At 40.5% G+C, this 23,694-nt stretch overlaps 1 protein-coding gene and 1 long non-coding RNA gene across 2 annotated transcripts; both read right to left on the bottom strand.

The window, feature by feature from the left end:
* Positions 1-15,978: 15,978 nt before the first annotated feature.
* Positions 15,979-16,851, bottom strand: LOC116038208. The gene is made up of 2 exons (XR_004102051.2): positions 16,360-16,851; positions 15,979-16,324 (listed from the first exon to the last, which is right to left on the bottom strand). It is a non-coding gene; the product is annotated as an uncharacterized LOC116038208 (long non-coding RNA).
* A 730-nt stretch (positions 16,852-17,581) lies between these two features.
* On the bottom strand, positions 17,582-23,230 carry LOC116038197 (regulator of G-protein signaling 4-like). Its single transcript, XM_031282433.2, has 5 exons — positions 22,981-23,230; positions 22,552-22,653; positions 20,704-20,768; positions 18,603-18,766; positions 17,582-17,863 (listed from the first exon to the last, which is right to left on the bottom strand). The coding sequence occupies exons 1-5, from the start codon at positions 23,022-23,024 to the stop codon at positions 17,618-17,620; spliced, it is 621 nt and encodes a 206-aa protein (XP_031138293.1). The 5' UTR covers positions 23,025-23,230; the 3' UTR covers positions 17,582-17,617.
* Positions 23,231-23,694: the final 464 nt, after the last annotated feature.

Here is a 23,694-nt window from a genome sequence, read left to right as displayed (position 1 = left end):
GTCCTCTGAGAACCCCTGCACAGTGCAAAAAGACGAGGAGGGTAGGGGGTAGAAAAGCAAAAAAATAAGGGCAAATGGGAGGGAGGTCCCTTAGGCAGCCAGTGTCGACATAGGATTTTTTTTATCCCTTGTAATAGCATAATAGCAGTCCAATACACATTAATGCATTGACCATTTCTTATTATTCATGTAACCCCTGGACTCAGAGTGACTCATGCATTGCGCCGAATATGTATAACGTACAAAGCATCTTAAAGCATTTTATCAGTCGTTGGAGATTCCTAAGTACTAAAGTAATGAAAACAAATACAGCTGTGCATTTAATCTGGAGAGCAGACAGTTTTCACAGCCGTATTATCAAATGTGGGGTCCGCAGGCTGAAAGGTCACAGATGAGGTAGTCTATATCCACGGCGTTCCATTTCTGGGATTTCTCTGTTGCCGACAGAAATTCTGCAGGATGTCACTCATTTGGGCCAGATATCCGTTGATTTAGGCTTTCTTTGTGTTGGCATTTTAAACTCTGGTGGATTTCTGAGGACTATGGTTAACTGCTCCTCAGATCTCTGCAGGGTAAATCCAGACAGCTAGCTAGACTTTCTGTCCAATCTGAGTTTTCTGTTGCACGACTAAAACAACCTTTGAACGTACACATGTTCCACCAAAACAAGTTCCTTCCCGAGGCTGTTTTGCAGAGCCACCGTTGTCTCCGTGCAGCGCTTGGAGCCGCCCAAGACGGTTGTGATTGGTTTAAAGAAATGACAATAAACCAGAGCATGTTTTTCTCCCATCCTGGAATGCTATGTGGACTAGCCAGACCTACCTCCTCTGCAGCGCTGTGGAGGAAGGTCTGGCAGTGCTGGACTACAGGTGAGGAGACTGAAATTCAGGCAGCACAACAGCAGAGGAGGGGTGCCAGAAGACCCAGCAATGAGGAAATCATCCGATCTCTGCTTCCTACAAAGTCAACAAGTTGAGTTTTCCACTGCAGTCAGATGCATGATTAAGTCTCTGCACAGGTGCTTCCACTAAATGGACTCCCAGGCACGTGCACTGTACATCTCAATAAATAATGACCTTCGCCAGCACCTTCCCAGTCTGAGCACAACATGGTCTCTACACACATGACTGCATCCATTAGAGCTCACTTCAGTGGCCGTATGAAACCTTGTGTGCAAGGACGTAATAAAATAAAAAAAATTGACTTTTATTGTTGTGTTTAATGGTATAATTTCCGGTTTGTTACGTAACAAATTCATAAGCCCAACTGTTGGGTCTCATTTTGCCTCACAAATGACAGTGAGTTTAGTCTGGTGTTGATCTATATGTGCCATCATTCTTCATTTAATCGCTAAATGTTGGAGAATGAAGGAACCATCATGTTAATTTAACAAACAAATATTATTTTGGTTGACTATACAAACTTTGGAACCATGTATTTTTCATTATATGGTAATTGTTTTGTGCACTTACAGGGAAACAGCACATAAAACATTTGTATCCATGGTGGCGGAGTGGAGAGTGCATTCCTCTGTACCCCTTTATTACTGCACTACCCTTTCCTATAGAGTGCACTTGAGAAGACGTGATTCTGACACAGGGCCCTATTAAAACCATCTAAGTGCATGGCGTGAACCACATGGCGTAGGTGCGTTTAGAGCGTGTCCAAATCCACTTTTGCTAGTTAGACGGCAGAAAAAAGGGTCTGTGCACCAGGCGCATGGTTCAAAAAGGTTGTACTTAGTGTCTTCATTTATTCATAGGTGTGTTTTGGGCGTAACATGCAATAAACCAATCAGAGTGTCATCTCCCATTCCCTTTAAAGCAACACCAAAGATTCCTTTGTACCTTAAAATAATGTTTCCAAAATCGTTTCAGTGGTTCATCAACTCGTAACAGGGTGAACGGCACTTCTGCATTCGCTTTGCAGCCCTCTATCGGCTATAACCGCACTATGCAAGTGTGGCGAGTGGGACTTTTTGGTGTGGAGCGCCTTTTTGGCCCGCTCACCGCCCAGACCCAAGGAAGACACTGGCAACGCCACCCGGGGAATTTCACCCCGAGAATAGGATTTGACTAGCTTGATAGTTAAACCACCAAAATACAGAAAGCATACAGGTTCGACTTATGCACAAAGCCAGAGACATAGTTCCATTAAAGACAATTTTATTTATACAATTACTAAAATTAACATCAAGTATAAAATGAGATGAGTGCTGAGGCCTTACCAGTGGAGGGACAGGGTCAATGAGTGTGGGATCTCAGGGAAGGATCACCGCAATCACACGTGAACACTCTCACACACGGTGGTGAAAAACTCAAAATAAACTAAAGGGGGAAAATACAGCACACGGGAGGGAGACACCACCACCAGGGACACCGACACCACCACCTTCGGCACTCAGCAACTGTGGGAGAAAGAACATTCAATGACTGGAGGGAAAAATAAATCAGTAAACCAAAAATAAATGAAAAACAACTTAAATCTACAGCAAATCTAGGCAGCCAAAGGTGACTTAATAGCTGCCTAGAGCCAAACAAAAATAACCAAAGATTAACAACAAATAAACCATAAAGTTTAACAGAAATGAAAGTCTTTATCACAACTTAAACAAAAGAAATAGAAAGGAACCAAAAATCACTTAATCCTAGCTGCCTAGAGCCAAACAAAAATAACCAAGATTAGCAACAGATAAATCATAAAGTTTCCACAGAAATGAGTCTTTATCCAACTTAAACAAAAGAAATGGAAATTAACCAAAAATCTACTTAATCTTAATTTAACAAAGAAACCCATAAACATAGACCCCAATCTCCACAAACATATTAATAAGCATGGGCAGGCCAAAGAAAGGCAAAGCTATTGTCCGTGTCACAATCACTCAAATACAGCCCCGTAGGACGCCCAGTTGGGCAACAGATCCTTGCGCTGAAAGACAAACCCCCTGCCTATATAGCATGCAGTTACTTCCTGATTGGTCCAAGGAGAGTGAGTATGATTGAAAACATAGCGACCAATCAACCTGCTACACAAGTTTGCCAGATCGGGTAGCGGATCTGTAGTTCGAATGAGACATAAGAAACTACAATGGACAATTCCGCTTCCAACCTGTAGGGGGACCGAAGAGGAAAAGTGCTTTGGTGTTGCTATAAAAGCTGGGCGCGTTTGTACCTTGGCGCATTGCTATTATAATGGCGGATTTGCACCGTAATATTTTTATTTGTAATCTTTTGCATGTTTGTGTGCTGCTGCGTGTCCCTGTGTGTGTGTAACAAGCATAGTGTGCACGCGCTGTGCATAAGCCTAGGCACATTTTATTTAGCAATTCACCTGAACACACCTCCCTGTAAGACCATGGGCACAAAGATGGGCGCAGATGCATTTGCTATTTAAACGACGTGGGCGCTGGACAGTCTTAAAATAGCAAAGACACTTGCGTCAGGCTTTGCGTCGGGCTTTGCGTTGGGCTTTGCGCCAGGCTTTGCTTCGGGCTTTGCGCCGCACTGTGCCGGGTGCAAGATAGGTCCCTTAATGTGGGTCTAGTGGGGAGATACCAATCTGCTTTCACCTGCACACCAGCCGCCCTCTCTGGCCTTCACACCTGCTCCTTATCAGCTAATCGTCCCGCTGACCAGCTGCCTGCTTGTTCAGCTGCACCTCATTTTCTAATCAAGCTTCCTGTATAAATAACACTCAGCAGAGTTGGCTTGCAGACTCATGTTAGAAATAGTTTTGTTACAGTGCCTGGTCCCTGAAAATGGGGTGTACAGTGTGCAGAGTCATGTTAGAAATAGTTTTGTTACAGTGCCTGTCCCCTGAAAATGGGGTGTACAGTGTTTGTAGTTTGTCTAATTTTGGAGAAAGTGCAGGTCAACATTTGAACAAAAAGCACTTGTAAAGGTAACACCCCTCCCTTGCTCTTTGCTGTAATTAACAAAGAGTTAACACAATATGCAGATGACTAAACCAGCAAATTCATTAAAGACAGAGGAGGAGTAGACCCAATGAGAATGTGGTAACATTACAAATTATTGGAGGGAAAGGTAAAATTGTCATTAGTCAAAGTGAGGGTTTATGTTTTTTTGGCATATATTTTTTGATTCTGTTTGTCCTCCCTTTATTTGAGATAAAGGGAGGACAAACAGAAATAATTGACAAGACTGCACTTTATGTTCCTCACTATTCAACATGCTGGATGATTTGAAGTAATGTGGCAAGTTGTGTAAGGTTGAAAAGCTAAGCCATGCCTTGCAATGAAAATGTGTACATATGTATGTATGTATGTATGTATATAATAATAAAGTTCTATGCACTTAAATATTTTTCATGTTTTTGCCAATGAAATTACCCACACCGACAGGATAGAATCTGGGTGGGGAAAAGTGAAAGAGCAGAGCTTGCCCCTCCCTCATTACCACCACTGAGGTGCCCTTGAGCAAGGCCCAGTAGAGCTGCTCAGTGGCCAGCAGGTCAGACTGTGGTTGTACCAGGCAGCTTCCAGGTACGAATGTGTAACTGTGTGAATGTGATCAGGGTGTTGCTGCAAAAAGAGAGGTTGCCTCTCAGTGAACCTTCCCTGAATAAATAAGTGTTAATAAAAAAAATTTAAAAATCCCCAAATTGAAATGCTTACAAACTGAGAAATAGCTGCAACATCATCATTGACTATGTTTACATGCACATAATATTCCAGTTATTGCCCTTCTCTTGAAAAAGACGATATTCCGACTAAGCTGTTTACATGGTTAATGAAAGTAAATATTCCACTAATATTCCCGTTTACATGTAGCCACTTTTTCATTCCTTCAACCAGCTTTTTGAAAAGGTCGGCGTAGCGATGTTTGCGCATATCCAAAAACCTGTTGATATCCAAGTCTTTGATAATGTTTAAAAGTAGCTGTGTTTCTCCTTATCGGGTCTGCAGCCTTGCGAACTGTTGGCTGGTTGCTTTGTGTACAGCAACTATAGCAACGCACAGAGCTGACAATAAGCCGTAAACTGTCAAGAGTCCGTAAACTGGCCGTAAACTGGCCGTAAGCTGGCCGTAAGCTGGCCGTAAACTGCGGTAAAAACCCTAATTGAGGCGCATATTCTGAACCCACTGTATACATGTCTGAAGAATGCCTCTAAACCCAAATAATACCGGAATATCCCACGTCTTATTCGGAAAATGCTATATTCGTGAAAAGGCCTTATACGGCATATCCAACCATAAATCAAATTCGGAATATTGTCATATTTGGAATAATAGTGGAATATTGGTGTGCATGTAAACATACTCAGTGCCAACTGAGTTTAATCAATTTCAGCTGATTAGGTACCAAAGACCTTATCACCTGAAATAGATCAGGATTGATAACAAACTACAACCACACCTGTTGTTAAATGCTTCTTGTAAATATGATCACCGCAGACAATCAAGTGAACATGAACAAATGTCACAAACCTGCTATTTAAGCCTCGGAACACATGTTTGCACCAGCACACACATAAATACAATAAGAAAACAGACCCCACAATGAGACGAATCACTTTAGCCCTGCAGTGTTTATTGTCAAAACTTCTCGAGACAATAAAGCAGAGATCTAGACATGCAGCCCCAGGGATGTACTCACTCATATGTACTGAGTGTACAGTCGAGTGGTAGAGAGAGTGGCTTTGTGTGTGCATGTGTCAGTGTATACGTGCTCCCATGCATGCATGATCACATTAGAGCACCAGATCCTGCTGTCAGGTTTTAATTAGCCGGCCTCACAGCTGCTCGGCGTTGGGAAGGCAGGAGAGAACATCCAGCGATAAGCAGGTTAGCGCTGAATGATGCGGCGATCAGGCCTGAGAGCCTGAGCCTGCACAGACTACAGCTGCAGGCGAAGAAAAACACATAAACACAAGTCTTTAATAACATAAACCCTACATGGAATGCTGCAGTTGTGTTTCCCTTTTCAGATGTGAAATGTAATTTCCTGTGTGGTCAATCGCTCTGTACATACAGGAGCTGGTGAATTGAAACTTAAAGCAGCCATATTATGCTCATTTTCAGGTTCATAATTGTATTTTAAGGTTGTACCAGAATAGGTTTACATGGTTTAATTTTCAAAAAACACCATATTTTTGTTGTACTGCACCGCTCTCTCTCACTGCTGCAGATCCTCTTTTCACCTGGTCTCTGTTTTAGCTACAGAGTGAGACCTCTTTTCTTCTTCTTCTTCTTCTGTACTATCTTTGATTGCACTGCACATGCCCAGTAGCTCAGATGTAGATCATGTCAGCTAGCTAGCTCCATAGACAGTAAAAGAAAGGCTGTTTCTACAACTTCGGTCAGTTACAAGGCAGGATTAGCTGGGAGACTTCTAAATGAGGGCGCACATGTAAGTAGTTCTTTTGTAGATTATGGTGAACTTGTGTGTGTTGTAGCAGTGCTTTGCTATTGAGAACGAGGTAGCATGCTAGCGTTAGCCATAGCGTTAGCATGCGTTAGCATGCTAACGCTATGAGCTAATGGTTGCGGTTAGCCTGCTCGTTTCGGCTTGTGACGTCACAAGCCGTGCCGATTTTGAACAGCTCACCCAGAGACTGAAGGCAGGACACATTCAGAAACTGTATCTCACTCTAAACAGCATGGATGGATTTTTTTCAAAGTTTGTATGTGTGTGGAAGCACCAGAGCCACAACATAACACCCCAAATCCCAGAAAAAGTGATTTTTTCATAATATGGGCACTTTAAAGGAGAAATCCGGCGCAAAATGAACCTAGGGGTTAATAACGTGTACCGAGTCGACCGTTCTCTGGGATATGTTTTCATGCTAATTAAATGTGACCAGTTTTAGCACAAACCGCTAATTAGCTTATAATGCTAGTCATTGGGGCACGCAAAAGTAAAAAGAAATCAATATTTCTATACCACTAACAAGGCTCAAAATAGCATCACACTTCCACTGTAGCATAATGAGGGTCCCTACATGTAAACCGAAGCATTGAGAAGAAGTGTACAGACAGTTTATCAAAAAGATAGTTTAGAAAGACAGTACCGTTCACGTATACAGGCGGGCGCCATCTTGGGAAAACAGTCATGACCACTCGAACGACGAACGCTGTGCAACCAGTAACCAGTAACATAGCTCAAGCACAGCGTTCGTCGTTTGACTGGTCATGACTGTTTTCCCAAGATGACGCCCGCCTGCATATCTGAACGGTACCGTCTTTCTAAACTATCTTCAACTCCGTACACATGTGTTATTAACCCTTAGGTTCAATTTGCGCCGGATTTGTCCTTTAAACTATATAATTACTTCCTTACAGGGATGTATTTCCTGTGTTTTTGACGACTTCCTCTTTCACAAACTCTAATCTTGAAGGTCTGATTTTAACACCAACTGCAAACCGTCTGTAAAGTAGTTTGGTGACACGTATGAAGTCATAGCTTCCATATACTGTATGTGTCCTAACATCTGTCCCTTTTTAAGTCAAATTTAGATTTGAGACAATGTTTTTCTTTCAACTTTGGCTTAATTAAATACAGATTCAACTGTACGTCCCTTGCTCATTTAGATTAATTTAAACTTCAACCAAAAAGTTCACACATAATGTTTGTCAGTGTGCATTTGTTTGACGTTGACGATGTTTAATTCAGACACAGATGGAATGGGCCTTTGTGGGCTGACATGTTGTGTTGAAAAGCCCCTTTTTATATCTGCAATAAAAGCTGTTGGGGAAAAAAGAATTATGAGCATGGGGCCTAGTCTCTCAATATAAAGTTGTAGTCAAAGTATATGATGTACAAGTTATGTTGTCAATAACAGTGAAGCCTATTGTTTCTGCTGGCAGAAACAATAGGTTTGATAATCATTCTGTTTATGCACAGGGAAATGACAGGCTGCAAATTGTGCGTGCTGTCTGAATGCATGAGAAGCAGACAAGCTTCACTTCGCACAGAAGTTATTTAACTCAAGAAAAGGAGGGCAGTTATACAGAAAGAACATTTAAACATTCTCTGTTGTGTCACTGAGATTTACAACTTTCCTCTGAAAAGTTGTCCATTGCTGCACTGACTGCAACATTCTTTAGTAACTCAAATTTAGAGCTATGCATCAGCTATGGTTCCACTTTAGAGGTGCAAATTCCATACAAAGTTACAACCCGTCCCCACTCCGAACTTGTAAAATACGGACGTTTAGACAGTGGTTGTCAGCATCTGAAGTGACGAAAAAAGCGCCCTTCAGCATGTTTAGCAGAATCTACACAGGGTTTGAAGATGACGTAACTCTAAGAGCGACTACGGTAGCGAGTAGTATGAAAGGCCGAAATTCCGTGCAGGGAGGTTGGTTAGGGTGGTGGATGGGTCAAATAACACAGGACTTTCACCCAGGAGACCGGGGTTTGTGTCCCGCGTCACGTTTACTAAACCCAACCGTTTGCTTTTTTTCTTTTCCTGAACCCAACCGTCCCGTTCTTCTTTTCCTAAACTCAACCGTCCGTTCTTCTTTTCCTAAACTCAACCGTCCGTTCTTCCTTTCCTAAACCCAACCGTCCCGTTCTTCCGTGTCACAGAAACATAAGCCCACCCACAACCTTTTCCTTAACATAACTGCGTCAAAAGGGACGCCAGTTCCTGACCGAGCGTGTTTAGATAAAGCATGTTATATGACGCTAGAGGAGACTTTTAGCGTTAATAACAACGACAAAGGCACCTGACCAAGCGTCCGTATTTTACGAGATGGGAGTGAGAATCTGTTGAAAGTTACATTAGTGTGTCCTTATAGTGCAAGTCTGTCCTCACCAGGAAAGGGCCCTAACAGTCTTTTGTTCAAAATACTTAAATGGAAAACACCTTATGTTTACATACCCGAACAAACAACCTCTTCCCAACAATGACATGTCCTCTCAACCCGTTCTCACTCCCAACTGGTAAAATACTGACGCTTGGCCGGTGGCTCTCAGCGTCGGACACTGACGTAAAAATTGCCCTTTAGCGTCTGTATGGGACACGCCGGGCATAGCAGCAGCTCAACGGCGGCACTGTAAGATGACGTAGTATTAAGAGCGACAACGGTAGCAAGTAGTATGAAAGATCGAAAATCAGCATAAAGAGGTTGGTTGGATGGTGGATGGGTCAAATAACACAGGACTTTCACCCAGGAGACCAGGATTCATGTCCTGTTCTTGTCACTTCAACTTACATTTTGTAACCCCACCTACAATCTTTTCTAACTCTCCTGTTCTTGTGCCACATGTCAAGTTAAACGTACGTCCCGACCCAGAGCTTCAAAAAGTGATGCCAAAAGTCTTGACCAAGCACGTCTTAATATGACACCATAGGGTTAGACACTAAAGGAGATAATTAGCACCAGTAACCAACGCCAAAGGCACCTGACCAAGCATTGCTTTTTGACATGCTGGGAGTGAGAATGTGTTGGTCGTCTCCAGATATATGATGGCATTATACATTCAGTTCAAAAAAAGGAAGTACTGTAACATGTTTCAACCTGGTTGGGTGCACGGAGCATCTGATTTCAACAGTGAACTCGTTTTCATGTCCTGGATCTAATCAACATGCAGGCTATACCTTGGTTTGTTGTTTATGAAGATCATCTTTTTCTTCACATTAAAGGTGCTGTAGATATGATTGTGAAGATCCAGGACAAAAAAGTTGAATATCAACAACTTCTCAGTCCCTCCCCCCTTTCCGCTAAAGCCCACACGGTCTCCTAAGCCCCTCCCCACACAAGGGAGAATAAATGCGTGTGCATGAGCAGTGATTGACATGCAGTTAGACAGTCCCTCCAGAAAAACGCGATTATGCGATCGCATAATTCAATGCATAATCAGCCAAAGTCCACATATTTATGTGGGGGCCGCATTTTTTTCAAATACGCTGCACTTTCGCCACATAAGTTGTCGACTTTTGCGCAAAGTATGCTGGGCTTGCATGATTTCATAATCCCCGCATTTTCATTGCAAAAAAGTCACATATATCTTAGCAGAAAGTTGAAAAATGTTGCGTTTACTTCACACAAGAGCAGCCATTTTCCCCTGTTGCCATGGGAACGTTATGAAGTGACGTAATTACGCGACGTGAACATCATCGAAAAGCTGCAAACCCCGCGATGAAGCTATGATGAAACCGCAGTTTTTGCAAGTTCCCGCAATTTCATCGCATAAAATTGCATAAATTTGCCGCATATTCCATCGCATTTTTTAAGAAAACGTGCCGCATAATCAAGGATTTTTGCCCGCAACAATCACAAAAAAACTCCTTTTTCTTGAAGGACTGGTTAGACCCCCCCCCCCCCCCTGGCTGTTATTGGTGCATCTGAACAGGGAACGGTGGATTTTTGCAAATCACACTATTTGGCTGTAGGTGGTGCCAGAGGAGCTGGATTTATTTTTAAATTACCTGCTTCATATAGTTCTACTGGAACATAGGGTCAGTTTCAGCAAATATGACAGAAGGTTAGTTTTATAAGTCTTACCTACTGCACTAATATATTTTTTTATGTCAACAATTGATCAAATGACTACACGTAATGTGAGTGGAGTCATTCGTGACCACACGGATGATCACCCAACTCTGGCGTTCCCCTCATTTTAGTATCTTTAAGCTCTTTGTTTTGGTTTTACAGATTGCATCGTTGCTGTTTTGGTTCAATCACAGTTCAGTCATCTTATCAACCAGCAGGCTGTTGTTTTCAGAAAAAAACCAACCGTATGCTACCTGGCCTACAGCTGGCAAAGTTAGAAACTAGTTGAAGAAAGCAGAGCATTTTATTTTGCTATTAAAGAGACAGATATTTCCCCTATTATGTTGCTGGGAGAGCAAAACATAGCTAAAAGGGAGTGAATATTGGGCTTAAAGGTTGCTCCATTAGTAGCTTCAGTCCAAAGTGTGAATGTTTTTGTACAAATTCTAGCTGCTGGCTCCCTCACACCGTCCTCCTTACTACTCCTATTTTAGATGACAGATAAGAATTCACACAACCACCCCCGGCCCCAGTGGATTCATCACTTTCTTATATACTCCTGTGTTTTAGCTACAGAATCCAAGCACACTGAGGCTGATATACAGCCGTATTCCAGACAGAAATGAGAATGTGTGCCTGTGAAGACATGAGCATGTATTTACTGTATTCATGCCTTTTTTATGTGTGTGTGACTCTTCATCAGAGTTTTGCTAAAAATGTCAAATACTGTCACTGCAATTTTCTTCACAAGGGATAAATTTATCAATAAACTCAGGATGTTTTCAAACTAAGCCATTTTCAGGCCTGCATGGAAAAACTCCTGGTGTACTAATCCACTTGAAGTGCCGGTATAAGAGAGTTGGTGAATTATTAACCCAAGCACTTTTACAAACTTCGCCACCAAATAAGCATCCAGTCATTTTTTTAATTCTATTTTTGTGCCTTTTACTAAGCAGCAAAGCAGGCAGATGGGATTAATCAATGGTAAATATTTACGCATGTTTGCCCCCTCCCTGTCTCTTAAAGTTAGATTTGCAGAAGATTAGATGTAAGCAATGTTATTTACTGTATAGTGCGTCATGGTCCCAAATGTGTTGCCCTTAAATAGGCATTGAGTTAGGCTGTGAGTGTGAATACAGTTGCAGTAAACAGTGGAGGTAAATCGAAACAAATACACACTCGGAGTGAACCAGTCTTAGACACACAGGAGCCCCAAACTATGAGGACAAATCATAATAAATATTGATACAAAAAAATTCAATAAGGCTTTAAATGAGATTGGAGGTTAAGTCCTGAAAGTAAACAGTAGTTGTTTATTTTTTTAAATACCTTAGGAAAGTTTAATACTAAGGTTTATTTATCTGTTGTAAGCAAGGGTGTAACTTTGGGTTCAACATTGGGGGGGTCCGCGGCCAGTTTTGATTATCCCCCCAGTAAATTACGTCTATGGTTATAAATATTGTGCACTCAACGTTAAAAACATTGAATTCCCAGGATTTTAACACATCTAGACTAGATTCATATCTTGCCTTTCAGCTTCACTGATTTGTGAAAAGATTCTCAAAACACTGCAAACCACTCTGAGTGGGAACTAACCAGTGCTGGAAGAATTATTCAGATCCTTTACCTAAGTAGAAGTACTAATATCACACTGTAAAAAACTCTGATACAAGTAAAAGTCCTGCATTGAAAATGTTACTTAGGTAACTATATAAAAGTATCATCAAGAAAATGTACTTAAGGTTTTAAAAGTAAAAGCACTCAATGCAGAAACATACAAACATAAAAATTGGAAACTGTCAAAACAGTTCTGTCAATCAACTTAATGTTTAATCGGCTAATCATTTCAGCCGTATGTAGGCCTGTATATTGTTGGGTTGTTTAATTTATAATAAAACATCATATTTTATAAACTACATGTGTTTTGTGTGAAAAAATCTTAATTTGTAAAGTAACTGTCAGATTAATGTAGCGGAGTAAAAAGTACAATATTTCTCTCTGAAATGTAGTCGAGTAGAAGTAGAAAGTGACATGAAAAGAAAAGTAAAGTACAAATACCTCAAATTTATACTAACTTTAAAATATAGTGCGTAGTTTCTGTCTCCCCCTTGAGGAATTCTAAGTAATGACAACAAAACTGTCGGCGCGTTCACGTGATACAAGCCTTCGCGCCCACCCCTCCTCCACGCAGTTGCTAGTAGCCAAAGAGGACACAAAGGATTAAAAAAACATGATGGACTCTTCAGAAGAGGTAATTATCTTCACTCGAGTTTCTGCATGGGAAAGTCACTGGACGACACAATCTTCTGAACATAGCCATACTGAGAAATACAGAGAGAGTTGCATGGAGTTAATAGTCTTGATTAGCTTTGTAGCAACTCATTTGGCAATGGCTTGAATGTAACAGACGTTTATTAATATAAAAAAGTTACGCACTAAAGCTTTACATACAAAACATGAGTAAATGTACTTAGTTACATTCCATCACTGGAACTGAGCACTACGCTCGCAAAATTCAGTGCTACTTGTGGTTCCCAGAGTCTCTAAAAGTAGGATGGGAGCCAGAGCCTTCAGCTACCAGGCTCTTCTCCTGTGGAACCAGTGTGGTGGAAGTTTTTCGATGCAGCAGGTGTAGATGTTTTAAAAATAGAAGGTGAAACAAAATAAGGACAGTCGAAGACTAAACCAAGTTAGGTTTTTTGTATTTTATTAAGTATATTTGCAAATATAGGAGGAACACATTTCACAGAAGGCACACAGCACAGGTGTGGAAAAGCTCTTCAAATGAGTGAACAGAAACACTGAGCTTAAATACATCTTCAGAGTGACAGCACACACGCACTTGGCTTATTATGACTCTACATTTCTCACAGAGAATCTGATACACAAGAAGACAATCAAGAAAAAACACAAGAGACATCTTGGAGCCATTTTGCCTCCTTCCCCCTGTACGACTTTCACCCCCCCCCCAGTTGCATCTCAACTGGCATGGGAGAACTAAATGTATCAGAAGAGATAGTTTTAGGGTGACCTTGTATCCCCTATCTGTTCAGACAAACAGTGCTCACATTATGTTCCAGACTTTGTGATTCTCACTTAGTTAAAATCAGATTCTACATGTGGGAATGAGATAAACTCCCTTTCAGCATTGTGAGAGAAAGCTAATAGAGAAGAAAATAACACAAAAATATAAAGAATCATGCTTAAATGTAAATTTGCCATTACACCAGCTCCCAACTGGGTTTGGGGGGCAGACACTGTCACCACATTTAAGAATAAACTGAAAACACTCCTCTTTGATAAAGCGTATAGTTAGGGAGTGAGGAGATCCAGAAATGCTTGTTACTAACCTAGCTCTGGGGAGTTTACTCCCCGGAGTCCTTATGTTTCTTTTTCCCAGCATATTTCGTTGGATTAGGATGGCACCAAGATCGTGGTTGTGGCTGCTTCACTACACCCTGCTACGCTCCACGGTGCCCTGTTGCGTCCTGCTGAACCTGCTACATCCAGCCATGCCCTGCTGTGCCACGCTACATACTGTAACGCCCTGCAGTGCCCTGCTATGACATGAACTACTACGACTACTATTTCTTAGTCACTGTTCCATTATCTTCATTGTAACTATTATTTCCACTGTTCAGCACATCCCCAACCAGCACCGTCAGACACCGCCTACCAAGAGCCTGGGTCTGGCCGAGGTTTCTTCCTAAAAGGGAGTTTTCCCTCGCCACTGTCACACTAAATGCTTGCTCTTGGGGGAATTACTAGAATTGTTGGGGCTTTATAAATTATAGAGTGTGGTCTAGACCTACTCTATCTGTAAAGTGTCTCGAGATAACTCTTGTTATGATTTGATACTATAAATAAAATTGAATTGAATTGAACTATCCCGCTAACAAAAAAAATATAGGTACCGTAGAAAGTTATGGATTTGAATTGTGTCTTGATATGAAAAGCTTTCTCGCTTGTGCCCAAATGTCTTCTGGTGTTTATTTATTAGTAACTCTGACTGCGGTAATCATTTACAATCTGCAGAAATTGCACACTGCATCACTGCCGGAGATTGCAGAGGCCGCCTCATGTCTGCTGATTATAGATGATTACTGTGTGATTATGAAGGGACAGTCACGTCAAGATCATGAAAAAGATTTTGCTACTCATCTCTGAAAGAAAACAAACTCATCTTGTAATCACGAGAAGTAAAGCTTGAAGTTAAGGATTTATTTTTGGCGAATGAAGACTTCTTATCTGTTCAAGAGTCCTCCAGCTCACTAATCAGAACAATCAGAAGTCACATAAAATGTCTACCTTTTGTCTATCTAAGCCTGAAATTACTTTTGGTCAACATAAATTGCTAGTTCACTTCAAACACCTCACAGTGAACAATGACTTTCCCTGATGATTTGTACGAACCTGCTGATGGATTTATTTAATTGAGGTAACTTTCACACCTACCTTGTTTGGTCCGTTTAAAACGAACCCTGGAGCGTTTGGTCAGATAGTCCGGTTCGTTTGGGGCTGGTGTGAAAGCTCATCCGAAATGTGGTGCGGATCAAACAAACAAATGCTGGTCTGCTTGAAAACAGGGGTCTCTGTTCACTTGCAAGTGAACTAGAGTTCGGTCCACTTTAGGTGAGGACGCGATCCGACCCAACAACAGGAAGTGGACCAAAAACGGTGCATTTACTAGTTTGCAATTTCAATATTACACACAATTTACACGTATATACGATTTAAGGGATGATAACTTTCAGATACATAAGCTGTTGGAAAAAAATAAGACAAGTGTCGACGAGTTTCGGACATTCTGTCCAATAAACAAGCAACCACTTTGATCGTGTGTTTACAGTGTTTGGTGCGCTTAACAAAGGGCAGCGTGAAAGCGAATCGAACCAAATGAAAAATGCAACAATGTTGCAACTTCACCCCCAAATCGCACCGAGTCCACTGAACTATAGGTGTGAAAGCGCCCGTAATCGCAATCAGCTAATGAAGAACACATACTAGCCATGCTGGGGACATGGCTCAAAAAGGTCAAAGCATTCTCATGAAAGGGTTCGTACGGTATTGTACGAAAACCTACGCCCAACAATCTGTATGATATCTTATGATATACATATACAGTTAAGTTTATAGGCACCAAAATAACTAGTTAAGATTAGAAAAAAAAGTTTGTGGTTTGGGTTATATCACCGATCCCCTTATATATAAATATATATGTTTTTATGTATTACTTCTCATTGCACATATGTATTACTACATTCCTGTTCAGTTCATTCATTTACAATCATTCACACATTTGTACACATTTGATATTATTTTATATTGTATATATGTTATATATTTAACTTCTGCATTATTTTATGTCTTAGATTCTCATTTTGTTATGTTTTTCTTGCATGATTTTCTTTGTTACATATTTGATGAGCATTGTTAGAGGGACTAGATTTTCTTTGCCAATGGCTGCTTGTCTGCACATGACATTAAAGGACTTGAAACTTGAATCAAACTAAAAACAAGACTTTCCAAACACAAAGTTCTGTTTATCCAACATATCATTTTATATAAACAGTCACAGAAATGATATAAATAGGGTGACATCATTTAATAAATATCTACATACAGTATGTAGTTTCCACATCATTACATTACTGTATACATTTCGATAAAACATCTTAGTACGCAAGGCCACCAAAATATACAGTATTCAATTAAAGTTAACACTCCATTAAGTACCCTGCACAAAAATTACAGTAATACACATTTGAACAAAACAGTTGACTTGCAGCAGAAAAATACATACTTACAAATCAATTGAGACATGCCACAGAAGAATACAGATATAAAAGCGTGCTTAAAATTCCCACTAGAAGTAGACAAAGCCAACATTCTGTACTGCACAGTCAGTTGTTACTATGGTTGCGCTTTGAGACATACAGCAGGTTTTAGATCATGACATACTTACTTAAGGTGATAAGAAGATACACTTGAATATCCATCTGGTGTTGTATAAACATGTGATGTGAAGTAATAAGTGGGAAATTAAGAAGAACTTGTAGCAAATGTAAAGCTAATGGGTAACATTGCATTGTGTTGTAAGTCAATATGATGACCTTAAAGCTACAGTGCGTAGTTTGTCTCCCCCATGAGGAATTCTTAGTAATGACAACAACACCGTCGGGGCATTCACATGATACGCCTTCCGTGATCGCACACGCCCCCATGTTCTCATCAATTACTCTTGTTTGCAATATTCTTACTGGATATATTACTTTAAACATAAAGAGATTACATTGTTACTACTCAAATAGTCTATATCCTTGATGTTCCACTTCCGGGATTGCGCCAGTGTCGCAGGAAGTTACCTTCCGCTTTCTTTGTGTTGTAATTTTAAACTCCGGTGGATTTATGAGGACTATGGTTAACTGCTCCTCAGATCTATGCAGCTAGCTAGACTATCTGTCCAATCTAAGTTTTCTCTCGCACATCTATTTTACAGCGGCTCCGTGCGGAGCTTAGCGCCACCTGTGACGATTGTGATTGGTTTAAAAAAAATGCCAATAAACCAGAGCACGTTTTTTTCTCCCATCCCGGAATGCTATGTGGACTAACCAGACCCTCCTCCTCGCCGCAGCGTGTTGGTCTGGCAAAGCGAGACTACTACTCAAATGAAATGAATCGCACTGTTCCAGTGACCGCTAGCTCCACTGGCAGTAGGGTTGTTTGAAGGTGTGTCTGTTGAATGGAGGTAGCTTTCGATTATTTTCTGTTGTTACTATCAATAAAAACCTAGCCATGACTTGAAGAGCAGGTTGTATTTTGCAGTGAAACCGGCAGCAAACATTTAAACATTCTCGTTAGTATATATATTGTTCGTTGAAAATGTAAAATATTGAATCAGTCACTATCAAGCTTTGTGATTTGGAAAAATACATGAAAAATGACAAAATATTCAAATCAGGCACAAGTGGACATTCAAACTGATCACCAAAAGATGTCCAGGAATTAACAGCAAGTTTAAAAAAAAAGTCACATTAACCTTTAGATCACACTGGTTTTTCTATTCTATAAACACAAAAACAAACCTATATCTACCAGTGTTTACCTCCGCATTCGTTTTTTTGGGGTCTTTGGCACCTTCTTCATGTGTGCTTGCTGTTTAGGCGCCACCAGTTAACACCTGCCTGTTCTTAGCACAGTCCCAGTTGTTCTTGTTCTTCTTCTCCTGAGCAGCGGTGGTCTGCGTCTGACCCAGATCCTGGATCAGTTGGGAGTTGATGAAGCGCCTGTAGGAGTCTCTCTCCATCAAGTTGTAGATCATCTGCTGAGCCTTGTTGAAAGAAGACAGGCAGGCCTTCTCCACATTCTGTCTCGTTTCTTCTCTGGTCGCTGCGTCTATGTTTACCTTCAGTGAATGAGAGGAAAGAGACGGATCATAATCTATTTGCATTTTAAGAGCAGGTACTTGTAATTTGACATATATGAAAAAAAGACGGGGTTGTTACTCCGGAAAGCAGAATATTAACTTTTATTGCTCCTCCAAGATCTAAAAAAAAAACTACATTTTTGGAGCTCGAGGAATTAGCCACAGAAAACATCAAATTTTTAAAAGTAATACAGTCTTGATAGAAAAGATAATAAAAGTAAACAAATAAGAAAAAAATATGAAAAGTCATTGTTATATGGCAAAGGACAAGCATGGGTGAACAATTGGAACTAAATACCTTTTTAAATCTGTTTATTTTTATTTTTATTAAGAGTAAACCCAAAAGACTGAACTGAGTGTGCCAAATCTAATTCATCCATACCAATTGCCTGAGTGGTTATTAGCATAGCAGTGTCGTGAGTGAGCATATTCATAACTTTGCAGGCACAATTGGCTTCAAGTATTCATTTCATTAAAGGAGATTATGCAGTTGCATTAATATGATTTAGAGTAATGCCTTCAAAGTGTATATATCAACGTTTTCTTAATTTTCTTTCAGTTTTTTTTCACATTTTCTTTCTTTCTATCTAGAATCCTTTCTGGCTCAATACGATTACTGTTACACTTTTATGGCTATATGTTCCTCATACATTGGTGACCAGGCTCACTGATTGACATTTTGTATCATTGTTACCATGTTTCAGATAAAAGTCCTTACCTCATTAGGAGCATCTGCCTCAACATGTTGCTGGTAGAGCTGCTTGGCTCTGGTCGCCAGCTCAGAAGGTGAACACCTCTTGTAGTCTTCGCAGGCGACCCAGAAGTCCATGTTCTCCTCACTGAACTCTGACCTCAGGAAGTTGCCGAAGACCGTACGACCCTCTAACACAGACAGAAAAAGAGATATTTTTTTAATATCTGTGAATACAAGCAAGCAAGACAACATAGAGAAAAAGGTTCATTAGGCTGCATTTTAGGCCGTTTGTTCTTGGACCAGCTTTTGCAGGACATCCTTTTGATTGCTTTACAGCACAAAACCAATAGGGAGGTAGCTTTTCTTCCCTTTCCTAATGGAGCTAACTCTTTTTGGCAATAGAACATTTTTAGGAGTGAGCAATAAGAAAATGTCACTTCGATGTTGCTTATCATCCTAATAGAAAATAAGCGCTCAGCGAGCAAAGCCAGGAAGCATGAAAGCACCGTAATTATACTGAGTTATTACATTTTACCAAGAAAATATATAAATAAATCCTTGCAGCAATAATTGCACACTGTCTATTACAGATACACAAGACTAGTGCTTTTCAACCATCAAACCAGTTAATGGAAAAGCACAGTAGAATACAAACAGATTCAAGCCTCTGTACAGAAGAAGTCGTATTGTTTAACTTCTGCAGCACTACTGCTTCAAACATCCTACATGGCTAAGTGGACAGATCAGACAGAGGAGGCCCCTTGAGGCTCCAATGAGAGCTGACAGACAACGCCGGGACAGCAGAAGGAGGACGTGACGTTGTTGGAGGTCAGTGGATGAGATCATGGAACAGAGCAAGTCAGAACTCAGCTGGTTCTCCGAAAGGCCATTGCTCCCCTTTTGTGTCCATGTACACACACAGTGTAATTCTCAGAGGGCTTATGCACACACACACACACACACACACACACACACAGACACATATACACTCTGCGTTGGTCAGCACGCCCTGAGGGGCCATTGAGTAGTGCCTTGAGACACGTAGCAGAAATCCAGAGCATGAGAATGTGTCTGAGAGTGTGTGTGTGTGTGTGTGTGTGTGTGTGTGTGTGTGTGTGTGTGTGTGTGTGTGTGTGTGTGTTCTTGTTTAACTATATTCGTGGGGTCCAAAAACCGGGAATACAGTATACTTGTGGGGTCCGGACAGCTTTGTGGGGCCAAAATGCTGGACCCCTCAACTTCAAAGGGCTGTTTGAGGGTTAAGACTTGGTTTTAGGATTAGGGTTAGAATTAGGTTATGGTTAGGGTGAGGGTAAGGATAAAGGTTAGGCATTTAGTTGTGATGGTTAAGGTTAGGGTAAGGGGCTAGGGAATGCATTATGTCAATGACGGGTCCCCACAAAGATAGTGAAACACACTGTGTGTGTGTGTGTGTGTGTGTGTGTGTGTGTGTGTGTGTGTGTGTGTGTGTGTGTGTGTGTGTGTGTGTGCGTGTGTGTGTGTGTGTGTGCGTGTGTGTGTGTGTGTGTGTGTGTAAAGACTAAAGGCAGCCAAATATATATATATACACACCATATGACTTCTAAGGCTTAAATCTGTGTAGCCTACTGTGCTTTTCCATTAACTGGTTTTATGGTTGAAAAGCACTTGTATTGTGTACCTAAATAGACAGCATGCAATTATTGCTGCAAAGATGTATTATTATTTATAAATAAATGTAATAACTCAGTATATATATATAAACACATCTTCTTTACTACAGTGAATTTCCTTCATATTTTGGGCCATACAAAGAGATTTAGCATCGCTTTTGAGATTGCCAAAACCATACTGGCAACCATTGGCGAGGAATGTGAAGGTCAGGGCCTTGTCTGATTAAATTCCCATGATTATAGCACAATCATGTCACAGGAGAATTATCATGTTTAGATTTTTTTTTTTTTTTTTTAGGCAACCCTGAGAGAGATTCTGCTGGAAAGCTAATGAGTCAAGCATCCGCCCGACAGCTACAGTATTAGCTGTCAGTAATATTAGTATCAGACTCTTTGGATTTGAACACAACCTCAGTAGTGATTGTTTCAGTATACAGGTTGAAAAGGTGTGAAAACAATAATGTAATACTCACTTTGACTGTTCATCAAGTGGCTGAAAGACTCCTCCCATTTCTTCACCTCAGACGCAGTAGGTATGCTAAAACACAGATAAGAGAGGATTTTAATAAAGGTTGCACGGACCTTCTGAGTGGGGGAGTTTTATAGAAAAGCTGTGATATGCATGCAACTATTTCAATTGGAAACTATACAGTAATTACACTTTACAGGTACATTTGTGTTCAAGATGTGTCTGATCTGGTTTCAATCAGGACTTCATATTTTTTTATCACAAGCACCATGTGTTCCCATAGGGAATGTTCTAAGAAAGCATTTTCTGTATACTGTTTATATAAATAGGGTTACAAAGGTTATTGTTGTAGATTTACTTCCTCCCTACCACCATGCTGGCTTCCTGTCACTCCACCCAAACACAAAATAAACTGCATCAGTAATACTTTGCACTAAGACGGCTTTGTAGGGAGGTTTTCCTTTTCCTCATCCAATTCCATTACCACTGCACCAATTAACTGATCAATAACGGGAGCAAATCCAATCACACCGGCATGCGTCGTCTGACATTTACACAGCACACAATAATACCCTCTTAAAGATTTCACCCCCTCAAACAATAGTGTAAATTATTAACAGCTAAACCCGATTAGGAATGAGTTATCTATATTCATATACATCACTTGCAAAATGCATGTCACAGAGTCTGTACAGCATGTATTTGTGTTGTGAATGGAAGGCAAGTTACTATCTGCTGCTGAACAATTAAACTCAATATTGATTATCTATCAGCGTCTCTAAATGGGTTACGTGTTACTGAAAAGGAAAGATTAACAGCGGTTAATGTCATGCTCATAAAGAACAGGCTGAGGGTAGAATGAGCCCGAAAAAAAAGACATTACGTATTCTTAAGCAAATGTAGTTTAATTTCAAAATGCAACAGAAAAGTAAACATGTCAAAGGTATATAAATGGTGAAGGCTTTGTAAATTGTCTCCATGGCACCTTGCTGCAATACAATTACACACATGAAAGGAGAAAAGGCGGGGTTCAAAACAAAACCAAGCAAGTGCCACTGAACCGAGAAATTCCAAAATCAAGCAGGAAATTATGCATTTCCCTTTTTAACTCAGTGCGTCATTCCAAGCTCTCTTTCGACAACAACCCATTCATCTCTTTTCTCCTCACCCCTCCGTCTCTCTCCAAACAACCCTTACACAAAAACAACAAATCAATATTGAAGGTCTACAGCTTGAACACTGGCACTGTGAAGTGTCTTAAGATTAAAGCCCCAAGTCACCAGGGTTAAAGTCTAAGCCCTGTTGCAAGTTATTTTTTTTTTTTTGTAAAGCCATTTAGTTAGTGATTAGTGATAAAGTTATGTGTCCAAACCTCCAAGTAAAAACCCATTCATATATTTATTAATTTGCCAAACAAGGTGAAAAGAAAAGCAGTTAAGTCGTTGATAATTGCTCCTCAAATTCAAAATCTTAAAGTCCCCTCCCACAGTGATTTAGAGATAACTATTGAATGAATGAAACACATTCATCATAAAGCACTTTTGATCATTTTAATAACTGGCATGGCTGGAATGTATCCTCCTAGTGGTTGCAAACACAATCACTTTCATAATTTTTCCCTGTGCAGTGCTTCCAGGTGGTAATGCAATGCGTGGATTCCTGGAACATGTAGAATACTTCTTTCAATATACATGAATGGAGGATTTGCTGCTTTAATCATTCAATCCTTGTGACTGTGGTTAAAATCTCTCTTTGAGCCCCTGGAGGAGCAGCTTGATGTGACATCTGAAGAATACAAATACACACACTTTAAAACATCCATAAATTGAACTAAAAGATAAGTTACTCAGACCTCTCAGCAGCAGCACTCTCCTCGTTTGTTTGCTTCTGATCAGCTGCTTGGGGTTCAGGCTTCTGGAGTAAGAAGCTTATTTTATGCTTGATGACTTTGGCACTGTGGAGAGACAGCAAGTGAAATGCATTTCAGAAGATGTCACTTATGTTTTCATTAATAACATCTGCACAAAGACCTGCTTGTGTGACGTTCTGCGTCACATAAACAAGTGGTAAGCAACTGGTTCCTCTTCTTCTACATTGAACTGTTGTTTTTACAGCATTTACTGGTTTCAAATAAGTGTTTCACTTCAAAACTTCAAAACGATAAAGCTCCTAAAAGTCAGCATCTACACAGTTTCAGATATTAAAAAAAAGCTACATTTTATTTTATTTTAGCAGGAATATAATAAACACTTCTTTCCACCTAAAACTAAATTGGTCTTACCTTTTCAAGCATGTCGCAGGAAGAGTTGCAAGTCCTTTACACATGGTGGAATGTCACGGATCCAAAGTCAGAGATGTTGTTGTAAATGATAACAGCACCGCCAGGGAGGCAACAGTGTGATTGGGTGCAGAGCTTTCAGTGATAGACGGCAGGATACGCGTGTCTCCACCCCCAGCAGTGGTTTTATACCTCCACATAGTGCACACTGACATAAAACTGACCAATCACATCAGACAAAGAGAGAGAGAGAGAGAAAGAACAGGGAGAGAGGGAGAGGATTTGGGGGAGGTTTACAGCAGATGGGATCGTAAGTAACCACCACAAAAGGTGTTTTCCACTAAGGTTTACTGAAGTCATCCCTCTGTGGAAAGACACAGAGAGCTCTAGTCTGTGACTGCCAATGCATTCAAGGAGGTATTTGTGGGAAAGTGTTGGAATTTTATCGGTGGACCCACTTTTGCTCAACATCCAGCAGTGAGAGTTTACAGTCCAGCACATAAAAGTACCCTTGAATAACACCCTCTTTGTCCCAGTGTCATACTAATTAATATACTATATGTGTCATGGCATTCATTTTTTTTGCAGTTTACAAAAAAAAAAAAAAGGATTGACATTTCTGCTTTGCAGTAACAGGACATGTTGCAATACGTGTTCAAATGTTTGCAAAATGCTGTTAGCAAATGACGCGGTATACTCTTAGCAATGCGCCGGCAC

The sequence above is a fragment of the Sander lucioperca genome, chromosome 11, assembly GCF_008315115.2.
Source record: "Sander lucioperca isolate FBNREF2018 chromosome 11, SLUC_FBN_1.2, whole genome shotgun sequence".
In the NCBI taxonomy this organism is placed as follows: domain Eukaryota; kingdom Metazoa; phylum Chordata; class Actinopteri; order Perciformes; family Percidae; genus Sander; species Sander lucioperca.
The sequence above is the reverse complement of the archived record's forward strand: the minus strand, read 5'-3'. Positions and strand labels throughout refer to the sequence as shown.